The following is a 27,572-nucleotide window of genomic DNA, read 5'->3' as shown; positions in this document are numbered from 1 at the left end:
GTGAATTTAACATGCTACAGAATGTTGAGCTCAACAGGCAAATCCAACTTTTAGCATCCTAAACATTCCAGGAATTAAACATGTATACATGAAAGCACTTTGTCACTTGCACATGAGCTTCATATTGCCCATGATGACTCAAACAAATAGTAATAAAATCAACACAACAGCAGCTATTAAATAAGAAAGACACATACTTCGTAAACATTATTACTCTCTATAAAAGCTTGGAACTAATCACTCAGTAGATCTTGTATTTATCTTGTATTTATCAGTCATTTCACTACAGGGCTAATGACTATTACTACTAACCTATTAACGGGGAATTCCACATTTTGTAATTATTGCATAATTAAATCATTAACATCTAAACCAAGTCATTCAGAGTGGTTTGACATTCTGGAGAAACTCACTGACTCACAGTGGAGGTGACAGGAACCAGACATCAGTGCTTGAGGCAAAGCTCTCACACAAACATTATAACATGAAATGGTTATGAATACATTACCTGATGCCTGAGACATTGTTTTATGAAAGTTTGGCCAAAAACAGATTTTTAAATCCATTCATGGTGGAAAGATAACATGGAGGGAGTTATAAGGCAAAATAGCAGATGTTGTGACCCTAGGGGTCTATCTCATGACGCACGTTTCAATTTGCCATGGTGATGTAGCCCAGTAAAAAGTAATACATTACTGTGAGACCAACTAAGATTAATGTTAGCTGGCTAATCAAAAGGTCCTGCTTTGTGAGACAGACCTCTGGTTCCTGTCACCACCATGGTAAAGAAATCTTTGTCAATATATTGTATACTTTAGTGCACCATTTTACACTAAACCACTCTGCATGACTTTTTTTCTCTGCCCTTTAAAGATCATAAAAAACATAATTTAGCCGGGTGTGTATAAGCATTGGTACTGTATCCGTGACTTTTCCTGTCAGTCAAGTATTTAAAACTGGCCTGGAATGCAGGTGTTGGGTTGAAGGACAGTGAGCAGACTGCTACAGTGCATCTAAAAATACACCATGTTTTCCCCACACCAAGTGGATGACATCTTACAAAACAGTGTCCATCACGGAAATGTCTGGAAAGCCCCTGCAGAACCAACAGGAGCTTTACAGGACGATGGTTTGGTTGGTCACTTCCACGGCCTGTTAGCAGCCTCAGATTGCACTCTCGTAGGTCACTGGCGTCTCTGACGCTGACAGTGCACCCTGACTCATAGCTGAAAAAACAACATCCAGAAAACAAAGTCAAAGTCACTAGAAGTTGAAACGTAACCCCAAAGGCACTTATGGATGATCTGATTATATTTTACCATTACTGTGATCAATTATGTCACAACACACTTTTCTGAGTTATATCAAGAGCATCATCAGTAGATCCAGAACACTAAACAACTGCATGTATCATTAAAAGACAGATTTAGATCAATTACAGAGAGTCTGTAAATCACAACCAATGTATAGGAGGCATGTGCCAATATCATTTCTTTTATCACAATATTGACCTCACCTTTTATCATGCTTTACAATATTATCACAATATTCTATTTTTAAAAAATATGACAGCATTAAAAATGTGTTAAGTCAAAGATTTCTGAATGTGGTTTGTTTAAACCGCAGTATGTGCGTGCAATATTTACAATCATTAAAAATAAAAATCAACTGCCCACATGATGACAATCACTGTTTATCAATATCATAAAGACTATTTGCTGCTCCAACATTAAATGCAGCATGGAACAAACCACTAATACATGTAATATACAAGCATTAAAAATATACACACTGCAATGAATCCTATATAACAAGCAGCTGCTTGGATGGCAGCCTATTATTACATTTTATTCACTTATTTATTTGTATGTTTTACTTCCTGTTCCTTTTGAATATTTTCTTTTTGCAATAACTGAATTCAATAAATGACTGTGCTTAAATTTTTTCCTAGCTTTTTTGTGGCACTGGTGTATTTTTGTCTGTTCCAACTTGTTTACAAACTTTAGGAAAACTAAACACTGTGAACAATCTTGTGGATCGTGATGTTATATTTCATTTCGCCCATCTTACATGCAGCAGAAAGGAATTTGACTTTGCAACGTCCCGTTTAGCAGACTGTATTCTTTAGTTAAATCCTATTCACAGCAAACCTTCATTCACTTCAGTAAAAGTTACAGTGATTAAATGTGACTTCCACTTGGCATTTCAGACACTTTGAAAGAACGACGAGTTCAAAGTCTGAAATAGTAAAAAAGAGCCTTTCATTGTTCCAGAGAGAGACAGTACAATAAACAAACACTGTCCTCCAGTCATGCAAATCCAATAAGCTGCATTTTGATTTTCATACAAGTGCTTGATTTAGATGAACTGAATATGCAGGACTGACAGTCTATCTCAGTGTTTGTTTAGAACCTGGAGCTCTGAGTAGAATTGGACTCCACAAATGTGTTCTCAGTGAATGGGAATGTCTGCGACTGCCACAGTTAGCAAAAATATCCATGTATGTGTTTATGTGTCCAAGAGGACGCATCTCACCCCACTCAGGATTCTTTGGTCTCTGCAGCAAGCGTGGTCCGCACAGGCCGATGAGCAGAGCTCCAATAGGGGCCGTTAAAAGGATGGACAACACGGCCACGGTCAGCACGTCCATTCCATACTGCTGCATCTGCTCCTCCTGCTTAGAGCGCGCCATGTCCAGAGCGGTTGAGCCAATAGCAGCCTGGGGAGAGAGTTTCAGCTTGCGATGTACTACAATGATAATTCGGGAGTCAGAAACAAAATTCAGGACACTCAGAACTGAAATCTAAAACTGACATTTTTTTTTAATTTGTTCGTATATTTTCTATTTAAATTGTTACAGATTAATTTTATATTTCACAGCACTGTATCAAATTATGCAGGAGTAATTTTGCTCTTGTGGACAGGATGCAGTAAGTGTTTATTTATTTTATTATAATTCATAACAACTAAATGAAACAACTGAAAAAAGGTAATGAAAAAAACGTTTATTACTGAGAAGTCAGTCCTTTTAATAGGACTAAGAACCAAGATACCTTTTTTGCCTGTAAAGAGTTCCTGGCACGTTCGAAACCATCAGTAAAGGAAAATGCTTGTTTTTACCCACCATGTCATAAATATTACAACAAGAATTCTTTTGCATGAATATTTTCAGTTTTCCTTACTACAACACAGTACTTTCAGTGCATGAGTGCTCATATTTCTCCTTTTAGTGGGTCATTTTTCAGAGGATACCTAGGTGTGTGATCAGCATTATTTAGCAAGCCAAGCTCTCCCTAGACTTGGGGGCATGGAAGTGAAGAATGTGGATTAATAGTATTGAAGAAAGTCCTTTATTTACCTGAACAGTGGCCTTAGGCATCCAGGCCAGAGCGATAAACAGCTTCTCTTTAAAGTTAAAGCCAGCGCACAGCACCATGAGGAAGGTGAAGAAGATTCGTACAGTCAGGGCGATGCAGAGGGCTGCTAGCCCCAGGCCTGAAAACACACACACACACACACACACACACACGTTTCCTGTGTAGCAACTGATAAACGTTCTCAGAACTATATAAAGTGTTAATTCAGTAAGACTGACTGCAACTGAAAGGCTCTCAGCCACAGAAACCAGTTCATTCATAGTATTACACTCAGTATTGTTAGTAAGTGAAAGCAACCAATATGGTGCATTTTATGTAAACCAAACAAGTGCACAAAAGATGATTCAAGTATGTTAGAATTGTTTAATGCACACTGGTTTGTGGTAACTTTTCGAAGTGGCCCAGTGAACGGTAATGTTTACAGTCCTTTGCTCAGAATCTTAAAGGGGAATTCCACCGATTTTTCATATTACTTGTCTAATTCAATCGTTCAGCTGTAAACAGAGTCATTTAGAGTGGTTTGTTGTGTGATGCAACATCCCAGAGAAACTTAGAGAGTAGAACTTTTCAGCGGTGGTGACAGAAACCAGACATCCAAAAATTTTAATGGCTCACAGGAGGTTTTAACATGAAATAGTTACAAATAAGCTGACATTGTTTTACGATGGTATAACTATTAGGTTTTGGCCCAAAACATACTTTTTTAAAAGCCATTCATGGCAGAGAGCTCTGCAGGGCATTGAAAGGCAAGATGGTGCCCAAAGATTTTTTTTTTCGTCTCAGAGTTACCACAATTTTACCACTATCAACTAGAACTGGGCGATATGGCCAAAAATGTTATCACAAATGTTACCCACTTTTTTCTTTCACTTTCACTGCTTGTGAATGCACTAATACTTAAATATGACTGTCCGAGCGCTGTAACAGCGCTTTAGTTCTGAGGATTGTGATTGTGATTTAACGCTGCTAAAGCTTGTTAGGATGTTAGTAAAGAGGTGAGTTCACTGTAGGACAGTATAGTTACTCCACTGATCTTGTCAGTCACACTCGGTCACAGGAGAGCAGGTCGCCGGTTGCTCCACTCAAACAGGGAATGTATAACTCCATGTTTCAGACGTTGCTAAAGACTCATCTTACTTGTGGCCCCCTCCCTCTCTAATCATGTAGAAAACTCGGAAGTGCGCCCTCTCCTGGAGACAGCACAGAAGTGTCACTTTCCTTACAGTAGAAAACGCCACCAAGGCTTTCACTAGAACATGGAAGTGTGAGAATGGTGTATTATATCAAACATTTATCGAACATGTCGTATCGCTCTACCGAGGAAAAGGTATATCGTGATAATTATCGTTATCGTTTTATCGCCCAGCCCTACTATCAACACATACAGAAACTCAGAATACACAAAGGTCTTTTTGGATGGTAAGTAAAATGGATATGCTGTAGACATCATGACCCCTGGCTCCTTTAACCATCATTAAGTTTGTCTACAATGCACCATTTAATATAAAACCACTCCGAACCACTAGCATCCCAACACATGAATTATTAAGGTTTATCTTTTCAGCTAGTTTGATTTCATGTGGTCCATTCACTCACCCACTGTTCTGGGGTCCAGAGCGCTGATGGTGATCTCAGCACCAATGAGCCCAAACAGCAGAGGCTGGAACACATCCCACGCTTTGCCCACAATGTCCTCTACTGGGGCCTGAACACAGACACAAAACACAGAGTACTGTCATTTAAAGAGACTCCAGTAATGATGCCAGCTCTAAATGCACTTCTCTCAAATGCACTTCTAGCTTGCAGAAACTCCAAAATAACTTGAACTCCATGCCAATTTGGTTAATTGCCTGAACCCCAGGCTTAGTATTCAGTTGTTAAACAGTAGGGAACTGAGAAAAATATTTTTTTTAATTTAAAAATGATATTGATATGTAAATATTTATAAAATGTGTATACTGTAAGTCCACTGTAAGACTAGTAGTTTACCTAAATTAATTAATGCTTTAACACAAAATGTCACACTGCAATACACATCACAAATCTTTGAATATTGCAATTAAATCGTAACATAGCTCAAGTGTTGCGATAATTTTGTAACCCCCTATTAAATGGCAATTACTGAGAATTATTCACCAACTACTGTCAATCTAAGGAAGAAGAAAGCCGTTTAAAGTCAATGTGAATTGGAAATCAAACACAGATTTTTTTTGTTGATGTGATGTACTCTTTAAGTTTAACAGCATATTTGAGGAGGAAGTCATGTCCTAGCTAATTACTTTATCCTACAGGATTTGAATGGTTCATGAAAAGTGGGTGTCAGAACATGGCGTCAGACCCAAAACCTAGTGATGCACTGTAACATAATCAAACATCAGAAGGTGTTCAGAGGTGGGCCAAAGTCACTACCTATCGTTCAAAGATTACAGAGAAAGAAGAATTGTGTCTTTTAACTGGTATGTAATAAATCGTGCTTAATCAAGGGATTAATGTCAGTAAGAAATGCCCTGACGACTTTTTGTGCACCTATGAATGTGTAAATGTGATTCAGTCTTAGCACAACAATGTACACTATATGGCCAAAAGTTTGTGGACATCACACCTTTTTGAGCTTGATGGACAACCCGTTTCAAAACCATGGGCGTTATGGACTTATGGAATATGGAATTGTGCCCTTTGGAGCTACAACAGCTTTCACTCTTCTGGGAAGGCTTTCCACAAAGTTTTGGACTGGGTCTGTTGGAACTTTGTGCCCATTTATTTGGATTTATTTATTCAAAAGAACATTTGTGAAGCAATAATTTTAAACCATAAGGCCTGGCTCACAATGGATGTTCTGATTCATTCTAAAAGTCTTCAGTGGGGGTGAGGTCAGGGCTCTGTGCAGGCCACATCAAACTCATCACACCATGTCATTATGGACCTCACTCTGTGCACCACACTTTGTTCCTTTGCCACAAAGTTGAAAGCATATAACTGTCTAAAATGTCTTTAAATGTTGTAGCATTAACATTACCTTTCACTGGAACTAAGGGGCCCAAACCCAGAAAAACAGCTCATTATCCCTTCTCCACCAAAGATTACTGTTGGCACTATGCATTCTTAGGGCTGGGCGATAAAACGTTAACGATAATTATCGCGAAATAACTTTTCCTCGATAGAGCGATACAACATGTTCGATAAATGTTCGATATAATACACCATTCTCACACCTCCATGTTCAGCGAAAGCCTTGGTGGTGTTTTCTACTGCAAGGAAAGCGACACTTCTGTGCTGTCGCCAGGAGAGGGCGCACTTCTGAGTTTTTCTACATGATTAGAGAGGGAGGGGGCCACGAATAAGATGAGTCTTTAGCAACGTCTGAAACGCGGAGTTATACATTCCCTGTTTGAGTGGAGCAACCGGCGACCTGCTCTCCTGTGACCGAGTGTGAGTGACGAGGTCAGTGGTGTAACTGTACTGACCTACAGCGAACTCACCTCTAACATCCTAACCAGCTTTAGCAGCGTTAAATCACCATCCTCAGAACTAAAGCGCTGTTACAGCGCTCGGACAGTCATATTTAAATTGCATTCCAAAGCAACAAAAGTGAAAGAAAGAAGTGGGTTCATGTAAATTACAGCCCTGATTTAAACGAAAGTAAACTGAGGAAGCTGTGAGGCATTGGAGAGCGGGAGAGCGCTATCTGTCCAGGCTAGCTGTTTTTAGCAGCTGGCTAACTTGAAGCAGCGCTTCATCACTCCACAACACGGAGAATTGATGATACTGTAGATCAAACATGACACAAAAGCACCGCTTTCAGTTTAAACGTACCTAAAAGGAGGACTCTGTTTGTCTGGTGTTGATATTTTGCGGCTCACCACTTAAACTACTACGATAGTATAAAGAAGTCCAGTCGTCGCTAGCTGGTGTCTGAATACTGTGATGTCATTTGTAGCGGGGTAGCCGAGCGCTCGTCACCAGCTAAAAATAATCTGTTTTCTTTCTTAAATTATGATTACTACAAAATAGCCATGCTTTTCCAGCTGGTAAAAACAGCTCACCAGACACTTTCTCCCACTCTCCCATGATAGATCTGTGAAATGTTCCACTGTTTGGCCAATGTTTGTTGTGTTCCGACCATAAAGGATAGTTTAAAAACAGCAATTAACCACCCAGGAGCAAAAAATCAGCCTTCAAACTTGAAAGAAATAATGATTTGACATTCATCGCGGTCTGTATCGATATCGAACGATATAAATTTTGTTTATAGTGATAACATTTTTGGCCATATCACCCAGCTCTATGCATTCTGGTAGGTAGCATTCTCCTGTCATCCATCAAACTCATTCAGTTTCATCCATCTGAAAGTCAAATAGTGAAGTGCGATTCATCACTCCAGTGAGCACATTTCCACTGCTCCAGCGTCCAGTGGCAGCGTGCTTTACCCCACTCCAACAGACGCTTGCCACTACGCATTGCAGCTGCTCAGCCATGGAAACCTATTTCATTGAAAGGAGTGAGAGGATAGGCGATTTTCTACACTACTTTCTTCAGCACTCTCTAACTCTGCTGTGAGTTTGCATGATCTACCACTTCGTGGTTGAGCTGTTGCTGCTCCTAGACAAGTCCATTTCATAATAACAGCACTTAAGAGTTGACTGGGGCAGAACTAGCTAGGCAGAAATTTCAAACAGTGACTTGTGGAAAAAGTGACATCCTATGATAGTACTACATTTAAAGCCACTGAGCTTTTCAGTATGACCCATTCTGCTGCAATGTTTGTCTATGGAGATCATTTTATACACCTGTTAGCAATGAGTGTGGCTGAAACACCTGAACTCAAAAGGAAAGGGGTGTCCACATACTATTGGCTATATAGTGTATCTGCCTATGTAGTTAAAACATTCTGACAGTCTGACTTTTAAAGCTGTAATACAGTAGAAATGTTTTCACACAGTGTAATGGGTTAACTAAAGCTGTTTCTCAGCACAGAGGCAAAAATGTTCTTTTCACACAGTGCATGTGACTAATCAGTAGAACAGCATGAGAGATGGGAAAAAGAAGGGAGTGGTGGTGAAAGTGTGTGGGAAAAAGAAGAGCAAGCCAAAAAGGAAGAAAAAAGCAAGGTCAAAAGGAAGAAAAGAAAGAAAAGAAGAATAAAATAGGACATTTTAGCACATGTAATGAAAATACTGAAATTCTCTTCAAAAATGAAGAAAAAATGGAAAGAAAATAGTATAATAGAGGTTTTGGAGAGGCTCTGACCTTGGCCTTTCTCCACCCCAGTCCAGCAATGAAGGCCAGCACCAGTGTACAAAGTCCTCCTGAGCCTGGAATACCCGCCACATTACTGCCAAACACAGCAAACACGGACAGACCCAATAGCAGGAACGAGCGCTTTACTGCTAAATCTTTCTGCAAGCGGGAGAAAAACACCAATACATAATCATACTGACACAAATATATGTATTTAGTTCTATGCTTTGAGCATAAAAGTGACAAAAGAGTGACAAAAATTATATAAACGAACTTCTGTAAATTCAGTAGCCGTAGCTTTTCACCATCATGTAGGTAAGCACACTCACCTGGTCTTTGCTGGGAAAATAATGAAGAAAGAAACCAAAAGCCAAACCAGCAGCCATCCCACCTAATACCTCCAAACCTCCTCGAAGGATGTTGAACCAGGTGGAGCCTACAGGGGGCGACAAAAATAACATTAACAGGAAGGTGGGCATTCTAACCAAACTATGTGCAATGTATATTAATAAATAACATTTAAATCTTGTTTAAATATTACTCCCCAGCAGACCTTTTTGGTGAGCTTAAAATAACATTCATGAGGAATTCCACCATTTTTTTCAGAATGTCATCATAATAATTCAGCAAAGTCATTCAGTGTAATTTGATGTGAAAGACAGAATTGTTCAGTGGTGGCGACATTAGCGAATTACATAGGCTTAAAACATATTTTTTTAAATACTTTCATGGTAGAGAGGTACATAAGTTTGAATAGTAAATAAAATGGCTATGTTTGCATTGTAGACATTAAGACCCCGGGGTCCTACCACCACCACTGTAAAGACGATCAGTAAGTTTCTCTACATTTTCACGTCAAACCACTCTGAGTGACTTTGTTTACATTGCAACGACTGAACTATGCAGAAATTTAGAGAACTGCTTGGAATTCCTCTTTAAAAAAAAGAACATAATTTCACCCCACACCTCAATAAACACCAAATTTCTTTGGTATCACCGTTCTTCTCTTTACCCTTTTGAGGTAAAACACTTTACCTGTAGCAAAAGCTATGCCCAGGCAGGTGGTAAAGCCAGTAATGGCTAGAATATCATCAAAGCTGCCGGCTGCCATCAACAGTGTGGGAACCCCCTGCTCTAAGCCATAACCGTCCTTCTGCAGCAGCAGCATGGAAGGAACTACCACTGCAGGAGACACAGCTCCCAGAACAAAACTGAAACAGGGAGCCAGGGGAAAAAGAACAAATCAGCCTCTACATGCTGACCATGACTCTGATTAACCTTAGCAAACTGTAACTGTACCTTTATTAAGCAAAACTGCTAAATAATAAAGCTAACGTTTACCAACTGTAACACCTGAATAGTAATATAGCTATATTAAACTCTTGACTGATAATCTTGCAGGTAATCTGAAGTATCACTCATGAGGTAAAACGTAGCACTACAGGCAAGAGAACTCCAGTAATCTTTGAAAGTTTTTATTCTGTCAGAATCACATTTACCCCAGTATGAAGCCCCAAATCCAGGGCAGGCCCATGAGGAAGTGGGACACCAGTGCCACAGTGGATGCCTCTATGAGGCAGGGCCCCACTGCCACACGCACACACACTGCTTTCAGCTTCTTGAGGGCCTGAAAGACAAAGACACACAGAATGAAGATTACTGGTGCATTCAGATGATATTCAACTTAAGTCAGAAAACACTTTATTAAAACTTAATTACCAGTTGTTTATGTTCAGCTGGTAATTTGACAACTGCTAAATCATCATGTCAAAGTAACAGGACTCGACCGACATGAAAATTTCATACTGTTTTTGTTTAAATGCAGGTTCATGTGGTTACAATTACAAATGACTGACCCTCTGTATTTATTTGCATATTAAATACTGTCCCACTGTTTTTGGAATTAAAGTGTGTGTATTGTTGGGATGGACCAAAGCAATGGTCAACCGTGTTCACATGGTGTTGGAATGAACTGGCATGTGACTGGTCACTTACTTTGCTACTTGTATTAGAACTGTCAGCTATTTTTCAGTTTTAACTGTCAGTTATTTACGTGCAACTCCTTTGTGGTAAACTCAGATCTTCACAAGTTACATGGACCATCCTAATAAATACTGGTGCTCTAACATTTTATGGGACGAGTAAGAGAATGAGTGTCTTACTGAGCCATCTAATCCCAGGCCAGCTCTGGCTAGAATAACAGCCAGTGCGATGTTCCTCAGGGAGGCTGACCATCTGAAGTCAATGTAGACTGCCTCGGTCACCACAGGGATGTTTCTGAGAAGGACCCCCGCCAGCAGCATGCCTGAGGACACACAAACACAGCAGTGAGAACCCAAACAAACTCTGGACTACTTGTTACACTTTTCCCACTGATTATAGCAAGTATGAGGGTACAAAAAGCAAATCAAACATAAATGAAACTTTGATATCACCCCAATATTATTCCTGAATGTGAGGAACACGTCTCAAATAACAAGAACTCTGGCAGCAGCCTGAGGTTTTACAAGACCTTTATGTGGGACGTAGAATTCACAAGTAAGACACGAGAACAGCCTGCAGTGAAATGAAAAAACAGAAAAATGAAGACAGGAATCCCTTAAGCGGCATGAACATAATTATTCTCTCACTGTGTTAAGTCAAAAATGAATGACTTCAGTACTCTAGTGAAGTTATTGGAAAATTCCAGAGAGTTTTGTCTTACTTACACGTCTCCAGGCAACCAAAGACAAAGAGCTGTCATGAAACGGTTATACAACTCAGCATATGTTTTAATATTCGGCTCTTACTGAAGGAAATATCAGCATGGAATAGAGACCCGTGGGTACCGGATTCAGAAGCTGAAACTCCTATCATACTGTACTGCCTGATCTTCCCATGTTGTTTATCTATATTTAATCTTTGTCTGAACTAACTCTTGGCAGGAAGAAAAAAGTAGCACCAAGTTCCGCACACTGACTGTGCTTCTCTCTGCATACGCTAAATACACTTATCCTTTTTAGTTGAATGCCTAAATCAGGGATGTTGCCTTTTGAGTCATGCTTAATGTAAAAATAACTATAACTATATATACCTAACTATACACACACACACACACACACACACACACACACACACACACACACTATATATATATATATGTATATTAGGGGTGAGAATCTCTAGGCACCTCACGATTCGATTACAATTCAGAGGGCTGCGATGCGATTATAAAACGACTATCGATGCATTTCGATGCATCTTTTTTTTCTATACATGATTTCTATTTTCTTACTGTCTGAGGACTCGGTACTTTTAAAACTAAGTATTTGTAATGATCCATAATGCATTCATGTCCAATATCTTTTATTAATAAAACGAATGGAAGTGATGTGGCAAGTGAACAGGAAAGCTCTCATTCACTGCTCTTGTTTAGAGACACTGTTGCCACTCATCTGCGATAAAATGTGCTGTTAGGGTGAAATAAGATCCAGTGGTAATGAATGACCACGTAGCACATTATAGCCGTCCTACCTGTTTTCTTTAGTGATTTCATAACTTCGGTTTTGGTCTCGTGGTAGAGACGGGGGGGGATCGCGGTGTCAGTAAAATACCTTTGAGACGGGGCGTGAGCAACATAGCGCAAATGCCCTGTTTCTCAACTACTGAGAACTGCCGTGCAGACTGCAGGTCACCTAGCAACGAGGTTTCGCCTGGCTAGTAGCAAACGAAAAGGAAAAGAGAAAGACAGACGAACATTTGGAGATGAATGGACTTATTTGCATTTATAAGCAACGTAGTTGGTTTCCTGATACGTTAAATCTGCAACGAGAGACTGTCAAACACTAAAAAGCGAAGATGAAGTCGCTTCTCTTTCTAATTTTCCCGTTCCACCTTAAATGGTGCCGCATTTACCTTTGGCACCTCAGTCAGAATTTAAGGTGGAACGGGAAAGCTCAGCAAGAAGCTGGCGAATGAGAAGCGACTTCAGCCTCGTAAAACAGCCGAAAGCTGAAAGACATTTTACAAGAAACTATTCAACTTTTGAGGAAAGGTTTTCTGGCGGAGATGGAAGAAAAGTGGCTATAGCTAAAGCTTAAAGCAGAGTACAGTAAGTCCGTGTTTTCGTTAATATTGTTTAGTCTATACTAGGACATTAACACATACTGAGACATACTGGACGTTAAATGTTGTGGCTCCCAAGGTGATTTGATTTATGTTAAAGGACAAAATGGCTCTTCTTATCATTTGTGACTCGTGATCTAACCTGGCTTTTAATGCAGAGGGAGCCGGTCGGATTTCTCGCTCATCCAGTGGTGTTTTTGTTATGTGCTGCCACAGACTGTCCAGGCGCTGCACTTACCCACTTCCAAGTTCCGTCAACATTATGCTATAAATTAAATATTTAGAAAATCGATTTTTGACGTTGAATGAATCGATTTAGAATCGTGCACGTCCGCATCGCGATGCATCTAAGAAACATTTTTTTCACGCACCCCTTATATATATATATATATGGTTTCTTCTTTGCATTTTAGAGTTTTAACTTGCTGTTTTCACAGCCTGTGGTTTTTAGAAGTGTTCCTGAGCCCATGCAGTGATTTCCTCTACAGAATCATGTCTGTTTTTAATGCAGTGCCACCTGAGGGTCCAAAGATCACAGCCAGCATATACTGGTTTTTGGCCTTGTCTCTGAGATTTCTCCAGATTTTCTGAATCTTTTAACATTTGATATGTTGTCTTTGCACTATTTTCAATTACATATAGGGTTTAAATGATTTGCACACCATTGCATTTTGTTTTTATTTACATTTTGCACAGCAAAACAACTTTTTTGGAAATGGAGTTGTATTTTGCACACAACAAATATATTATATTTACTTCAGGTGTTAAAAATTATTACTATTAAAAGTGAAGGGACAATTCAGAATAATAAGCCATTGTTAACTTAAACCGGGTATGGTAGCTTGTCCAACTTATTTGCCATAGTGTTTACAAAAGAAAGCCTTTGTGGGCACAGCATGAATAGGTCATTAATACAGTGTCTTGTTTTTAAGTAAACAACGCATTAATAAGAAATATCCATGCATTCATTTCTCCATTGGCTTTGTCAGCACAGTAAAAAACAAAAAAAAAACAAAAACACAAGCCACACAGCTCTCAAGCCTGGTGGGCTCAGAGTGCTAAATATCAAAGCAGCACAAACTGCCACTCCCAGCGCTGCTATCTTCAAAACTCTGCTATCAACACACATCAAGGAGTGAGTCATGGGCCAGAAAAAACCAAAGATATATCAGAAAGTGAGAGAGACAGACAGGAAGAAACAAATGAGAGGCAGCAAAGGGGTCTTACCCAGTAGAGGAGGGATGGGTGGTAGATTGGGGATGCGAATGAGCCCCACCAGCTTTCCTCCAGTGAGAGCGCAGATAAAAACAGTAACGATGCCAAACAGATTCCCTCCAGGGAGACACTCTTTCTCGGTGATGGACCACACGACCCCGAAAAGCAATGCAGCCATAGACACTACACAACACAAACAACAACAAATGTAAGGCTAATTCTAATTCTCATGTTTCACCTAACACAGGGGCGTCAAACTCAATGAGTAAAAGGGCCATGTTAGAAAATCTTAACAAATCTGTGGGCCAGAGGAAAAAATGTTTTCATTTCATTTTTGTTGTGTTATAACCCAAACTGGCCAATGTTCATTCAAAATACAAAAAAAAACTTCAACAGTAAAATATAGGCACATACAATAGACCTTGAAATATTACATAAACACATTAAATATTCAAAATGTAAATGTCCCTAGGAGCTCTGTCTTTTAAACCTACATATCTACTTGAAATAGACACCTGGCATCCTTCCGTTTTTGCAAGTTCATTCAGACTTGGGCTCAATTATTATTTCTGAGCTGCTGAGCTAACAAAGTGCTTATATTGGTTGAACTGCAGCTGAAATGCATTTTGGTGATATGACTGGTGTGGAACTGGATAGAACTGTGTAGATCTGAGGTGTAACTGCTGTCCCATAGCTTGTTGTTGTGGTAGGAGAGTCAGAGTGCACATAACACTGCAGTGCATGCTGGGAAATGTAGTGCAGTGCATTGTGAAACAGGCTAATATTAATAGAAAATTAAAAATACTTTTGCACGCTGGATAGCATTGTCTCACAGGCCTGATCTGGCCCGCAGGCCTTGTGTTTGACACATGGAACCTGATGTAAGACATCAGATATAGCAGGCTAATTTCTGACACTGAGGCAGGGGTGTTCAGCCTGGGGGCTTGGGTTCAGCACAGTGTACTGACTACCTTGCTCAAACACACCTGATTCACATGCTGGTGCACTTAGTGACTTTTTCTTCACCTACAGAATGTGCTTGATTGTTGTTGGCTTCAGCTGCAAGTGTTACTAAAGACAGAGGAGATCACCCTTGAGTACTTAGACCACTGAAGTTCTGTCGTCATGCCCATATTAGAAACTAACTCCAGATTTCTTAGGGTTAACTCGTCCCCAGTGTTCCCTGTATGTGCTCCAGGCTCACCTTTGGTGATAATGGAGGCGAGCAGGCCCCGGGGCGGGCAGGGGCACTGCCTGCGCAGCCACCCGCAGCATTTGTGTGGTGGGTCAGTGTTAGTGCAGGCGTCCACTGAGTGCACCACTCGCGGGATGAACACCGTCTCCTCAGTTACGGTGGTGCTCGGGCTGTCGGGCCTCCGGACCAACACCTGGAGCGTTTGGTTGACTGAGAGGTGATGCTAGACAGAAACCATATGAGATGTCAACAAAAAACAAACTCAGCCATTAAACCGAAACAGCTCTTCAGGGAACAAAGCAGGGGAGATAAGGACCACACAGTGTACAGTACACAAGTTGATTAAATCCTACAACAGGATATCAGAAAGGGTATTATCAGGTTATATCAGCAGAGCCAAAACCTTCTGTTTGAACTGCTGTGTTTGTTTCCCACACCCATGCTAGACTGCACGGCAAGTTCTGACAGGATAATATAAAATAGTTGCGCAAAAGTAACAATAATTATACTAGCAACGATTAGATGAAACCCAAAACACATAACAGATTGAAGGCCACTTTAAGGCCATTTTAAATTTGTCATGAAAGTTCCAGAAAATGTACACCACACGTCCAAAAGTTAGACACCACTTCTAAATAGTGAATTCAGCTACTGTAAGGTGCACCAATTACTGACACAGGAGTTCAACTGAACGTACACAGGCTGTATGATCTCCATAGAAAAGCACTGCCAAAAGAACGGGATGCTCCAAAGCAGCTGGATACTGGCCTAATGCTTGAGGTGTATGAAGACCCCCAGCACTGGGCTGTGAAGCAGTGGACCAGCATTCTCTGCATTGATAGAGCACCAAATAATATCTCTGGGATGAGTTGTAGTGACCAGAACTAATCAACTAGACATCTAAACAAGTCTAGTGAAAAGCCTTCCCAGAACAGTAAATGGGGGCAAACTCCCTTTTAATACCCATGATGTCAGAGAAAACACTGGCCTCTACAAAACGTATGGACATATATATATATACAGTTATCAGAGTAACTTACTTCAGCATGGTTCCCCACCACTGGACATTCATCTTCAGTCCTCTGTGAACAGACGGAGCGAGAAGATTGCGGTCTAGACTGGGCATCGTCCATGGCATGGCAGGCTTACTTCATCCTTCAGGTAGTGCACTGCCCAGTAATGATCTGCATTCCTGCTGCTGCCCACTAACTGGGCGTTCACAAAAGCTGCACGAGTGAAAGGATGTCAGTCATTTGTCAAAGACTAAAAAATCAACTTTCCAGTCCCAGAGTCCTGCCTGCAAAAGCACAACAAAGGTCATTTACATATATCAGTCTTGAAGACAACAACAGCCTGGGATCAAGATGGGCCCTTTAAATTCTGGTGAGAACTATAACTCCACTCTCGACTGAGGTGTAGTCACCACATATGCCTGTATACACACTGTAGAAAACGCTAATATACTACTGTAAACACGCTTTGGTAGTCTGTTCTGAACCAGTATTGTTGTTGTTAGTCAGCTATGACATATGCATTGCAAACTGGGTAACTTCTTAATTCACAATGGCTAATCCGATTCTGACAAGACTACTCACTAATCAACTTGTGTCCTTATAGTGGGAGACCATATGGCACAGTAGCTGTGAGAGACAAGCTGTTCCTTTGCAGGGTAAAGCTAAGCAGCGTGTTAGCTGGCTATCTTAGTCGTTTCAGTGAAAAAGAGGCTAATTTACTGAACCGTCTTTAATACAAGGTTTATCTCTCACCTGGCTTTTTAAATGTAATTCGTACAGTAACTGTTAGCTAACTAGCCTGCTAACGTTAATGTTTGTTCAGTCTGGACGAAGGTGAAGTCTCCTTTCGCGACTGTCCCCGTTCCACCTTAAACGGTGCAGTAGTTCAATGCTGGTGTCTGAGCTATCAGAACCTAACTGTTTCACCATTTAAGGCGGAACGGGGACATTCGAACAAGAAACTAGCGAACAGGAAGCCAACTTCAGCCTCATTCAGTTTGGTCTGTTTGTTTACCTGGACTATTTCACAGCTAACAGCTAAAACTGTGCTGTAAACATATATTCGTGTGGTAATAAATGCCAAAACGTCCTTACCAGCGTCTCTGCCTTCCTCCTTAAGCAACGTTATGGTAACCGTAATGTGGACCGAACAAGCCGCGGATAACGGATTTGAATCACAGTTACGTCTTAAATCTATCTCTACCTCCCTACGTAGTGCACGACCCCCCAGTTCCCTAGGAAAATTTTAAACTGGGAGACCGTAGGAAAAGATGGAGAGCCCTTAGTCATCTTACTATGTAGGGCACAGGACTGCGATTTGAGACACAACCCCAGAAGGGAGCCGAGTAAAAAGAGATTAGCCAGTGGATAAATTCACTAGTTATCTACATTGTCAAAACGCGTGAAGAACGATGATTAAAATGAAAAACATGTTCATTAAAAGAGCGTATCACAAAATATTTTTATTACAAATTTGCATTTGCTAATCAATACATTATGCCAAAATGCAAATTCCGTTAACGTGAAGAATGAAGACTAATCATTCGCACAAGTGTTTTCTTGTGTGTGGTGCTTTCCTTCATCATTAATGAATTATTATTAAATGCCATGTAATTAAGTCTGTAAATGTTCAATATGCATCCATTCTTAGCAAACAGTAAAACCAGAATGACAAACATAACCATTAAAAGCAGCATTAGTTCAAAATCAGCATTCATACTCATTCATAACTCATTCATTTTAAAGTGAGACAGACTGACATGCTGTGCTGTTAGTGATTTTTATCTATGAGAGGACACGTTTTGGACGTGTTTAAATCAAAGATATAGCAGAATCATATTCAAGTCAACAGATGTCCCTAATTTGAAAGAAGTGCAAAACATTCAGAGGCTCCATCCTCCATCGATGATGTGCTCCGTTCCAGTCACATAGGCAGACTGCAAAAAGACCACATTCGTTTTAGTGTTTTAAGATTATTAGACAAGGAAAACTGTCAACACTCTGGCAGTAGCAACACATTTAACCATCAAAGCATTGAAACAGTCCAAACTTAAAGGGCCCATATTTTACATTTTTCGTAATTTATTTGCCACTTATGAGATTCATATTTTTAATGTACCCAAAACAGGCATTATTCAATTTTACATTACCATTTTTCAACTTCTTTTTACTCCCTAGAACCAAACAGGCTATTTTTTTGTTGCTGTGCCTATAATAAATACACCAATCAGGCATAACATTTATGACCGCCTCCTTGTTTCTACGCTCATTGTCCATTTTATCAGCTCCACTTACTATATAGGTGCACTTTGTAGTTCTACAATTACAGACTGTAGTCAATCTGTTTCTCTGCATACTTTGTTAGCCCCCTTTTACCCTGTTCTTCGGTGGTCAGGACTCCCACGGACCCTTACAGAGCAGGTACTATTTGGGTGGTGGATCATTCTCAGCACTGCAGTGACACTGACATGGTGGTGGTGTGTTAGTGTGTGTTGCGCTGGTCTGAGTGGATCAGACACAGCAGTGCTGCTGGAGTTTTTAAACACCTCAGTGTCACTGCTGGACTGAGAATAGTCCACCAACCAAAAATGTCCAGCTGACAGCGTCCTGTGGGCAGCATCCTGTGACCACTGATGAAGGACTAGAGAATGACCAACACAAACTGTGCAGCAGCAGATGAGCTATCATCTCTGACTTTACATCTACAACGTGGACTGACAAGGCGGGAGTGTCTAATAGAGTGGACAGTGAGTGGACACAGTGTTTAAAAACTCCAGCAGCACTGCTGTGTCTGATTATACCTCAATCAAAAAGCAGTCTGGAATTAAACACTCCTTGCAAAACTGCTTTAAGGTGATGAATGAAGACGATGAGTGGTTGTGGAATTATTTTTTTCTTTTCTAATCGAAATCTCACACTGTGTGGGCTAATTTAACACACTAGCACATTTCCAATGCCTTCTATTAGCCAAAGTTGCAACATTACTTGCTCTTTAAAACTGGCATTTTGCATTCTTAAAGGGGCCATAGCAAACTTCTTGTATTTTAATTTTCCCCTTCAAGTCCTTTTATGAGTATTGTGGTGTTTCATGTACCAAAACAGGCATAATTCATTTTTACATGACATTACATGTTACTGATATATGTAAATGAGTGCTATTCTGATTGGCTGCCCTCTAGTGTGCCTTATTCGAACAGCAGTCCAGGCTGAAACACTCCTCATAACTTGAGCTAAATGGCTGTAAGCTGAATAGATGGATATACAGTCAGGACCGTAAGTGACACAATTTTTGTAATTTTGCCTCTGTACACCACCACAATGGATTTGAAATGAAGCAGTCAAGATGTGATTGAAATGAAGACTTTCAGCTTTAATCGAAGGGGTTTATATAACACTGCCTCCATCATGTTTGACAGATGATGTGGTATGCTTCAGATCATGAGTCCTTGCTTTCCTTCTCCATACTCTTCTCTTCCCATCATTCTGGTACAAGTTAATCTTGGTTTCATCTGTCCAAAGAATCTTGTTCCAGAACTGGGCAGGTTTTTTTTTAGATGAAGTCAAATCTGTCCTTTCTGTTCCTGGGTGTTGCCTGTGGTTTGCATCTTGAGGTAAACCCTCTGTACTTAGAGTCATGAAAGTGTCTGATGACTTTGATAATGATATGCCACCCTCCTCTAAAATGTCCTTGACTTGTCTAGATGTTGTTTAGGGGTTTTTCTTCACCATAGAAAGAATTCTGCAATCACCCATTTAGTTGTCTTCCGTGGTCTTCCAGGCCTTTTGGTTTTGCTGATCTTGCCAGTGCATTCCTTCTTTTTCAGAAAGTACCAGATTGTTGATTTAGCCTCTCCTAAAGTTTCTGCTCTCTCTGATAGGTTTGTTTTGTTTTCTCAGCTCCTTTCACTTGCATTGACACCTCTTTGCATATTGTGAGTTCTCAGGAACGGCTACCAAATGCATATTCAACACTTGGAATCAACCCCAGATTTTTTATCTTCTTAATTTATCATTAAAGAACAAGGGAAGAGGCCACACCTGAACATGACTGTCCAATTACTTTTAAACATGTGAAAATGGAGGGACTATGTAAAAATGGCTGTAATTCCTAAACAGTTCATGCAAAATTTAGTTTAACCCCTTACATTAAAGCTGAAAGACTATACTTCAATCATACCATTGATTAATTTCAAATCCATTGTGTTGGTGTACAGAGGCAAAATTACAAAAACTGTGTCACTGTCCAAACACAAGGAAATTATTTTTTCAATTTAATGGGCCCTTTTAATTAATATCGGTCTTTAATTAAATAACGTGAATCAAGTTAAGCACTACATTAAAAGTAAAGGGCAATGAATGATATTTAATTACGCTCATACTCATTTTGGTATAGGTATAGCCTTAGCATTCAGTGGGAGTGCACATACTGTGCTCACATTATTTACATCATACAACTGCAATGCAGACTGGCCAAAATCTAAATAACAAATCGGCCATTTGCTGATCACGTGTTTTGAGCAAAAATCTAGCAAAAATTTATCCTGACTGATTCTGACTATGCATCCCAAAGTGACAAGTGATTCTGAGGAACAATCTACAGCTTGCTTAGCACTGAGCATGTGCTCACCTCGTCCGAAGCCAGGTAAACACACAGATGAGCCACTTCTTCTGCAGTGCACATCCTGCCTGTCTTCTGCCTGGCCATGAAGTCCTTAAACGCCTTAGAATGGAGGATGATAAACAGACATGAGGTTCACAACAGGATGCAGAAAAGCTAACCTTGCTCTTTACTAATGAACATTTGCTTTTCATTAAGTGCATGTTTGCTTTTTATGAATACTATCTGGTCACCATACATGCTGTAAACAACACTCCTCATCACTTCAACCTGAATGGGCAGGGCTAACCTGCTATAGGATTAATAAGTACATGTGTTCATGGTTATGACATCACAACCACAGACTGTTAGTTTTTATATATATGCACCGTATGGACAGGGGACTGAATGTTAGGTTCTGAAACAATATTTAAACAGTACTTCAAACTCTTTTATTTGAATTAAGCAAGGACGAGATCTGATTTCGTTTAAGACATAGATGTACCTGCTCTGGATCAGGCCTGCCCTGGATTCTTTCCCTTAATGATGGTGTGTCTACAGTCCCTGTAGAGAGAAAAGGAGTGAATTACAGTGCTGTAACTTAAAGGAAAGCTAGTGATGAGCAAGCGTAAAATGATCTCATATTAAAGAGAAAGCACTAAAATGACACAAAATATTCCTATATTCTTTAGCAAACTACCAGGGCAGATGCAGTTGCAGCGGACGCCTTGCTCGAGGAAATCAGCAGCTACAGACTTGGTTAACCCAATGACAGCAGCTTTAGATGTGCTGTACACACATCTGTTCACAACACCTAGAAAAAACAGTTAGGAATGAACCATCACACATTGGCTAACGACAATCAGCAGATCAGAATGGCTGAAATGTAGAAAAACAATAAGCCGATGTGAAAAAGCTGGTATTATTACACTGAATTACACATATAAAATATACAAGCATGCATAAAACAAATTACCTTTGATGCTAGATGCCACAGATGACATATTAATGATGTTCCCAGACTTCTGGGTCAGCATCTGTGTGGATAAAAAATGGATCAATCAATCATACTAGGGGAACGCATTACGAGATCCAGGTCCAATTTATCACAGTCATTAAGCAAAATACATGTACATTTTGTTCAGATACAACTCATTTTTGCCTTAAGTATATTTTTAAGTATGTCTGTGTTCCTTCAATAGCAGTGAGGGTCACTGCAACCTGGCAATTTGTCCTTGTTTCTGTTTTCCAGTTTGTAAGAGGGATTAGGAGCTGACCTTTCTGTTGCACTCCTAATCCCACAGAGCAGAAAAGACAGCCAAAAAAAACCTGTGTGTCTGAATGAGTCAGTATCGTGCACAGAGATAAGTGCAGACATTGAGAGAGGGGCATATGTTCTGAGCTAATCCAGTAAAGAGAAGGACGAGGTCACCTTGGGCAGAAAGGCCTTGATCATCAGGTACATGCTGCGGACATTAAGGTTCATGGTGAAGTCCCAGTCCTTCTCCTCGCAGTCCAGGATAGTGCCGTGATGAACAAATCTGGGGGGAGTCCATAGAGGGTCAGGAGAATTAGAAGGCAGAGGATGAAACTTATACTCAGAACACAGTGAAACATGGTACTAGGTGAGAGTCTCTGAGCTAGCTGAGCATTTCTCTTGATGATAGTTGGGTGGTGAAACATTACAACACTCATTAATATTGTTTTTCTCTGCCACCGATGCACAATGATATGATGAATCATGCTTAATATGAGCAGCAACATGAGCAAATAGGGTACAAAATGTCTACTGTAATTTCAGAAACAGTGTACTGTTGTGGCTTTCAGTTAAAATGAGGAAGCTGACAAAGAAGAAAACCATCTTGTATGTTGTATGTTAAGGTTACACTCAAAGCTAATGTAATGAGGTCAGTTATCAAGTTCCTAACTTCGCTATAACTAGTCAGTGCAGAATTACAGGACATTTGTTTATCCTCCATGAGAACACAACACATACAATACACATATTTACTGTTTATTTGCTGAGTTGAACACATTAGCCAATAAAAAAAAAACAGTTATTTTATATTTTATATTTCATTTTCCAAAATGTTGAATAAAGCAAATGAATAGAAACTGTGCAATAAAATTTGCTGAAAAATACCACATTTAAGTTTGTTCTCTGCAGAGGACACATTAACTTACTTTCACTTAGAAAATGTACCAAACCTTCAAACTTTTGCACATGACTCTATTCTAGTTCTAAAGGTTTTTAACAGATGTATTAATGATCTAAAGTTAAATGTATAAGAGGTATTCTAATATGCTAGTTGTTTGCTTTGTTATTATTAGTATGAAACGTAAGAAGCTGTAAAAAAAAATCTAGAAATTTTAGGTTTCCTAAAATGTCTGTGAAAACTGTATAACATTAAAAATGAGAATATAATTAAATTAAAATTTAATGAATATACAGCATGCCTCATGTTTGAAAATCTTGAGGCACATAAATTGGAAATAGTTAAAGTACTTTAATTTTAAATCATGTAAAACTTGCTCATACTTAGTAATATACTAATCGTACAGTAACAGTGACATAAAAACTCAGTAATAGAACCCCTTGATGATTTTAAGAGGGTGTTAAAACAGGAAAGTACTAAAATGTGCAGAGCAGGGGCCTCCAGGGCCAGGAGTGGAAAACACTGCTCTTTCAATACATTAAGATATTATTGTATACAATATAACAAATATACAAAAAAAGAGCTGATTTTACTAGGATTCTATGATGCATCTTTGTGTTTTCGTTGTATATTTAGTGTATTTGGTGCAGAAGTACAATAAAAAAACCAATACAATCTTAATTACATACCATTATAATATGCTGTATTTACATCTATATAATAGCGTGTAATCACTGACCAGTGTCTGGTCCTATAAGGTAATAAAATAAAGTTGAAAAAAAAAAAAAATTCATGGATCTAAAGTAACTACCCTGCCACGTTGAAAAGCACATCAATGTGGTCAAACTCTTTAGCCAGTGCCTCCACTTGGTCCTTTTTGGTCACATCAAGCACTTTGGTCTTAATCCCTACAGAAAAAAAATGAAGGAAATGTAAAGAAATCAGTTGAAAACATTTTCACACTCAGAAGCACATAGAAAAGGAGATCCATCACAGGGAAATAATAGGATTAGAGGGGATGAGAAAAGGGCACACACAGAAAACTAAGAAGTGGATCACTGACCTGAAACAACATCATAGGATAGAAAAATTCAGCACATACAGTTATTCAAGTTCAATGAGTACAAACTGGATTAAGTTAAAGATCACGTATGACAGCGTGATGTTCATCACGCGGTTTTCTTTTACAACCGACACAAATACAGACTGTTGTCATTTAGTCATTTGGCACCAGTTTGCCTTGTAATCTTCATGTGGCGTGTGTATAAGGTAGCCAGTTATTTGCCATTTGTCACAAATAAGAATATCCAAAAAAACACATATTTTAATGCACAGTACAATAGTGAAGACATCAGAACTAAACAAAATTACTACAATCAGAAATGCCGTCTTTGTGCCAAATAAGGCTATTGTGGTAACCATTGTCACAACAACTCTGACTGGCTCAAATGCATTAACAGAGCTCAGGAAGTGATTAGGATTATTTAGCGATTCAATACAGCTGTATGTAAAAGTTTTAACACTTCTGGTCAAACATGTTCGATGAGAGTAGGTTAATGCGTCTTCAGGAAACATACCTAAATGTAGCATTATTTTCTGCAGATATATTTGAGCTTAACATATTGGGGAAAAAAATAAAATACAAAAAAATATATATATATATATTAAATGTGCCTTAACTTTTGTATGGGTCTCATTTTATGTTTTATCTTATTCCATATATTTGCTAAACATGTTAAATTCAGCAAATAAACAGTAACTGGGCATTAAACTGTGCAGAAGTGTGTTATTTGTAGAGGATGTGTTAATTTATTTTTACTTTGTTTTGATAAAAATAAAACATGTAATTTTAACCAGCTGTGTTCAAACCTTTGCAAATGACTGTATATAGCTATTACTGTGCTGTGGAAACAGTACAAAAACAGCAACTACCATGTAAATAGTTAATTCAATCTCATTTGAGTTCTCAGAATTATGAATCAAACCAAAATAATCAAATAAATCAAATTAGAGAAATTTAAGGTTTCATGATTCACTGAATCATTTTCTAAAGAATCGTAACTAAATTGAATCTTTGAATTGAATTGAGTTTATTGTAGCATTTACACCACTACTGTATAATGCAAACTGTTAACTGAAACCAAAACTAAGTAACACTGCACATAGCAAATAACAACTTCTTCTTCTTCTTGTCTTTTAAGGTCTTTTTACCAACTTGTATCAGTAGATGGCAGCACTACTCTACCTGGAGTGCCATCCAGTTCTTTCAGTTTCTCTCCATTGATGTCCGTAGCCGTGACCTGAGCTCCTTCTTTAGCAAATGCCTGGAAAAAAAAATGCTCATGTTTAAAATCAAGACCATGTCTAAATTTCATGCAATAAGAGACAGAAATGTGAGCAATGTGATACACAGTATGTCGCTGCTTTTTGTGGCTAGGAGCTAAAAGGGACACCTTTAGCTTTCATGATGACTACCCTACAAAGGATCTTGTGAAAAGCAATGGAATTGACAGCTCAATCCATTTGTGCTTCGAATGTAATTACAAACTGATTCTTCTTCCTCCAAATGCATTTTAAATAAATTACCTGAGCAGCGTGGCAGGCTAAGAGAATGAAAAAGCCACCATGCATTGGCTATAACATAACACCCCCACCCCACACCTCAGGAAAGAATCACTTTCCTTTGATCTTTCTTCACAATCCTCCAAATTGCCATGCACGCCATGTGCTAAACTGCAGCCGTTCTGCTACCAGCCAAACGTCTGGACATGTCTGATTAATTGTACATTTTTCATAAGGTAAAGGCATTTTGATCTAAATGCTTATGTTTAAATCCTTGAATCTATTTACACGGCGAATACAATTATGAGGCCGTCGGATGAACAGCATCAGAGCTAACTAGCTACCAGCATATGTGTATCTTCTTTAAGCCTGAAAAGCATCCCAGCAGGCATGTCACAAAGCCTGGGAGAATGCCAAAAGAGTGTGGAAAGCAGCATCAAGACAAAGAAGGGCTACTTCGAAGAATCTAAAATAGGCAATAGTTTTAATGTCTTTTTGGGCTCTGTAGAATTCCTTCTATCGCTGTTGTCGGAAGAAAACCTCGTATCTCCAAAATGATAACTTTACAGGCAAAAGACCAAAACAGAGATACGAGGTTTTCTTCTGACAGCAGTGATATGTTATTTTATAGTTCTGATGTCTTTACTAATGTTGTAAAATAGCAAAAACAAGAGACGCGTTCCACAGCCTAGGCTGTAGCCGAGGTAGGGGTCCTCGGTAGGACTGTCCTGTGAAGACTCCTCCTTAGTAGCCTATTGGGCACACAAATAGAACCGTCCTAACGAGGCTCTTGCATTTGTAGCGCAGAAATGGAAGAGATGTTCTTATGTAGCACAATGAACTGCATATATACAAATACTTCTAAATGAAATACAATATATGGATGATACACAATATATGGCTTAATACGCTTTAACTAATCAGTGATTTTAAACTTTATAAGGTAACGAAGACAAATTCAAGAAAGGACATGCATACCATGCTGGTCTAAGTGCTGGTTTAGATGGTCACCTAGCATGGCCATGCAAGCTGACTAGCATGCAAGCATTCAAAACACAACATACACAGGTTCTGCTGATGGTGGCCTAATAACTTTCATTGCTGCTGACCAGCATAAAAACCACAACATATGCTGGTTTTGCTGGTGAGCAGACATGCAGGTCTATGCTGTTTTTTTTTCTAACAGGGAGGCTAATGTAGCTAACAAACAAAGGAAGCTAGTACCTCAATAATTAGCACTGTGCTGCATGCTTCATCACATACTTGTTCAAACTGTGTTTAGCTGTGAGGTAAAAAGACTTATGTGGTTTCTGATACTGTATACCATACTGTTATCTATATAAATGAACAAATACAGAAGATTGCAGACTTCAAGATGGCTTCTGCTGTTTTTAGCATTTTTAGCTTACTTTTGTCCATTTTCTAGATAGCAGTACGCAACACAATGTCAGCAACCACATTAGTAAGTCTATTTGAGATTACTTAACAAATTAGCGGTTTTTGATGATTAGCAGTTTATACAATGCTAACTGATGACTATAAGCTGTCCATCACTTGTTAGCTACATTAGGCTCTAAAGAACAAACGTCAGATCCTAAACATGTCTTGGCTGAGGGGAAGATTGTGTAAATTTCATTCTTCAGTGAAGCTAAGTAAGGTTTTGGAGTGTGGGCTTGCTAGTGAAAATGCCTTGCTTTCACAGCCTTTATATTGAACGGCCAGCAATTTGCTGCTGAGCCTGAGGCAGTGGTAACCTCACTCTGTCACTTCCATTATTTAACACACAAATTTAGCTGTAATGGATTCTGACTGATTCATGTAACATGATACAGCAGAACCAGCTCCAGTAGCAGAGTGGAATAAAATCAAAGTACTTCTAGGAAAGTCTGTTCACTAGGCAGTTGTCTTTGCAATGCCGCAGGGCAGTTACTTCCACTCATGCAAGACCAGACTACAGTCTGTTTGAATGGAGAGAGACCAAAATACTTGAAACTGAAGGTCAAATTACCATTTGAAAAACATATTTAAAATCACTGGTAAAAGCTGACAAAAAAGAAGAAACTTTGCAGCTTTCAATGTAGGCTCAATTATGCACAAAAAAATTGTTTTTCCCGC

The 27,572-nt window shown here is 39.3% G+C and overlaps 2 protein-coding genes across 3 annotated transcripts in view; both read right to left on the bottom strand.

Moving 5' to 3' along the window:
* Nucleotides 1–514: 514 nt before the first annotated feature.
* Nucleotides 515–17,435, bottom strand: si:dkey-162b23.4 (sodium/hydrogen exchanger 9B2). Of its 2 annotated transcripts, XM_036583107.1 has the most exons (13): nucleotides 17,238–17,435; nucleotides 16,170–16,355; nucleotides 15,139–15,352; nucleotides 13,947–14,117; nucleotides 10,778–10,920; nucleotides 10,115–10,242; nucleotides 9,651–9,826; nucleotides 8,945–9,051; nucleotides 8,625–8,774; nucleotides 4,974–5,082; nucleotides 3,359–3,495; nucleotides 2,536–2,719; nucleotides 515–1,226 (listed from the first exon to the last, which is right to left on the bottom strand). In XM_036583107.1, the coding sequence occupies exons 2-13, from the start codon at nucleotides 16,260–16,262 to the stop codon at nucleotides 1,165–1,167; spliced, it is 1,674 nt and encodes a 557-aa protein (XP_036439000.1). In that variant the 5' UTR covers nucleotides 16,263–16,355; nucleotides 17,238–17,435; the 3' UTR covers nucleotides 515–1,164. The 2 variants fall into 2 exon arrangements, with proteins under 2 accessions (XP_036439000.1, XP_036439001.1); XM_036583108.1 differs by lacking the exon at nucleotides 17,238–17,435 and having other exon boundaries at nucleotides 3,359–3,405.
* A 476-nt stretch (nucleotides 17,436–17,911) lies between these two features.
* bdh2 (3-hydroxybutyrate dehydrogenase, type 2) overlaps nucleotides 17,912–27,572 on the bottom strand; it is an 11,870-nt gene continuing 2,209 nt past the window's right edge. Inside the window, exons 3-10 of the mRNA XM_036583109.1 lie at nucleotides 25,141–25,219; nucleotides 23,707–23,803; nucleotides 22,172–22,280; nucleotides 21,716–21,776; nucleotides 21,440–21,553; nucleotides 21,245–21,303; nucleotides 20,770–20,862; nucleotides 17,912–18,079 (exon numbers count right to left, since the gene is read on the bottom strand). Of these exons, the coding sequence (XP_036439002.1) occupies nucleotides 18,026–18,079; nucleotides 20,770–20,862; nucleotides 21,245–21,303; nucleotides 21,440–21,553; nucleotides 21,716–21,776; nucleotides 22,172–22,280; nucleotides 23,707–23,803; nucleotides 25,141–25,219 (666 nt within the window). The 3' untranslated portion in view covers nucleotides 17,912–18,025. The remainder of the gene's footprint in view (nucleotides 18,080–20,769; nucleotides 20,863–21,244; nucleotides 21,304–21,439; nucleotides 21,554–21,715; nucleotides 21,777–22,171; nucleotides 22,281–23,706; nucleotides 23,804–25,140; nucleotides 25,220–27,572) is intronic.

This window comes from Colossoma macropomum, unplaced genomic scaffold, assembly GCF_904425465.1.
Source record: "Colossoma macropomum unplaced genomic scaffold, Colossoma_macropomum, whole genome shotgun sequence".
NCBI classification, from domain to species: domain Eukaryota; kingdom Metazoa; phylum Chordata; class Actinopteri; order Characiformes; family Serrasalmidae; genus Colossoma; species Colossoma macropomum.
The sequence above is the reverse complement of the archived record's forward strand: the minus strand, read 5'-3'. Positions and strand labels throughout refer to the sequence as shown.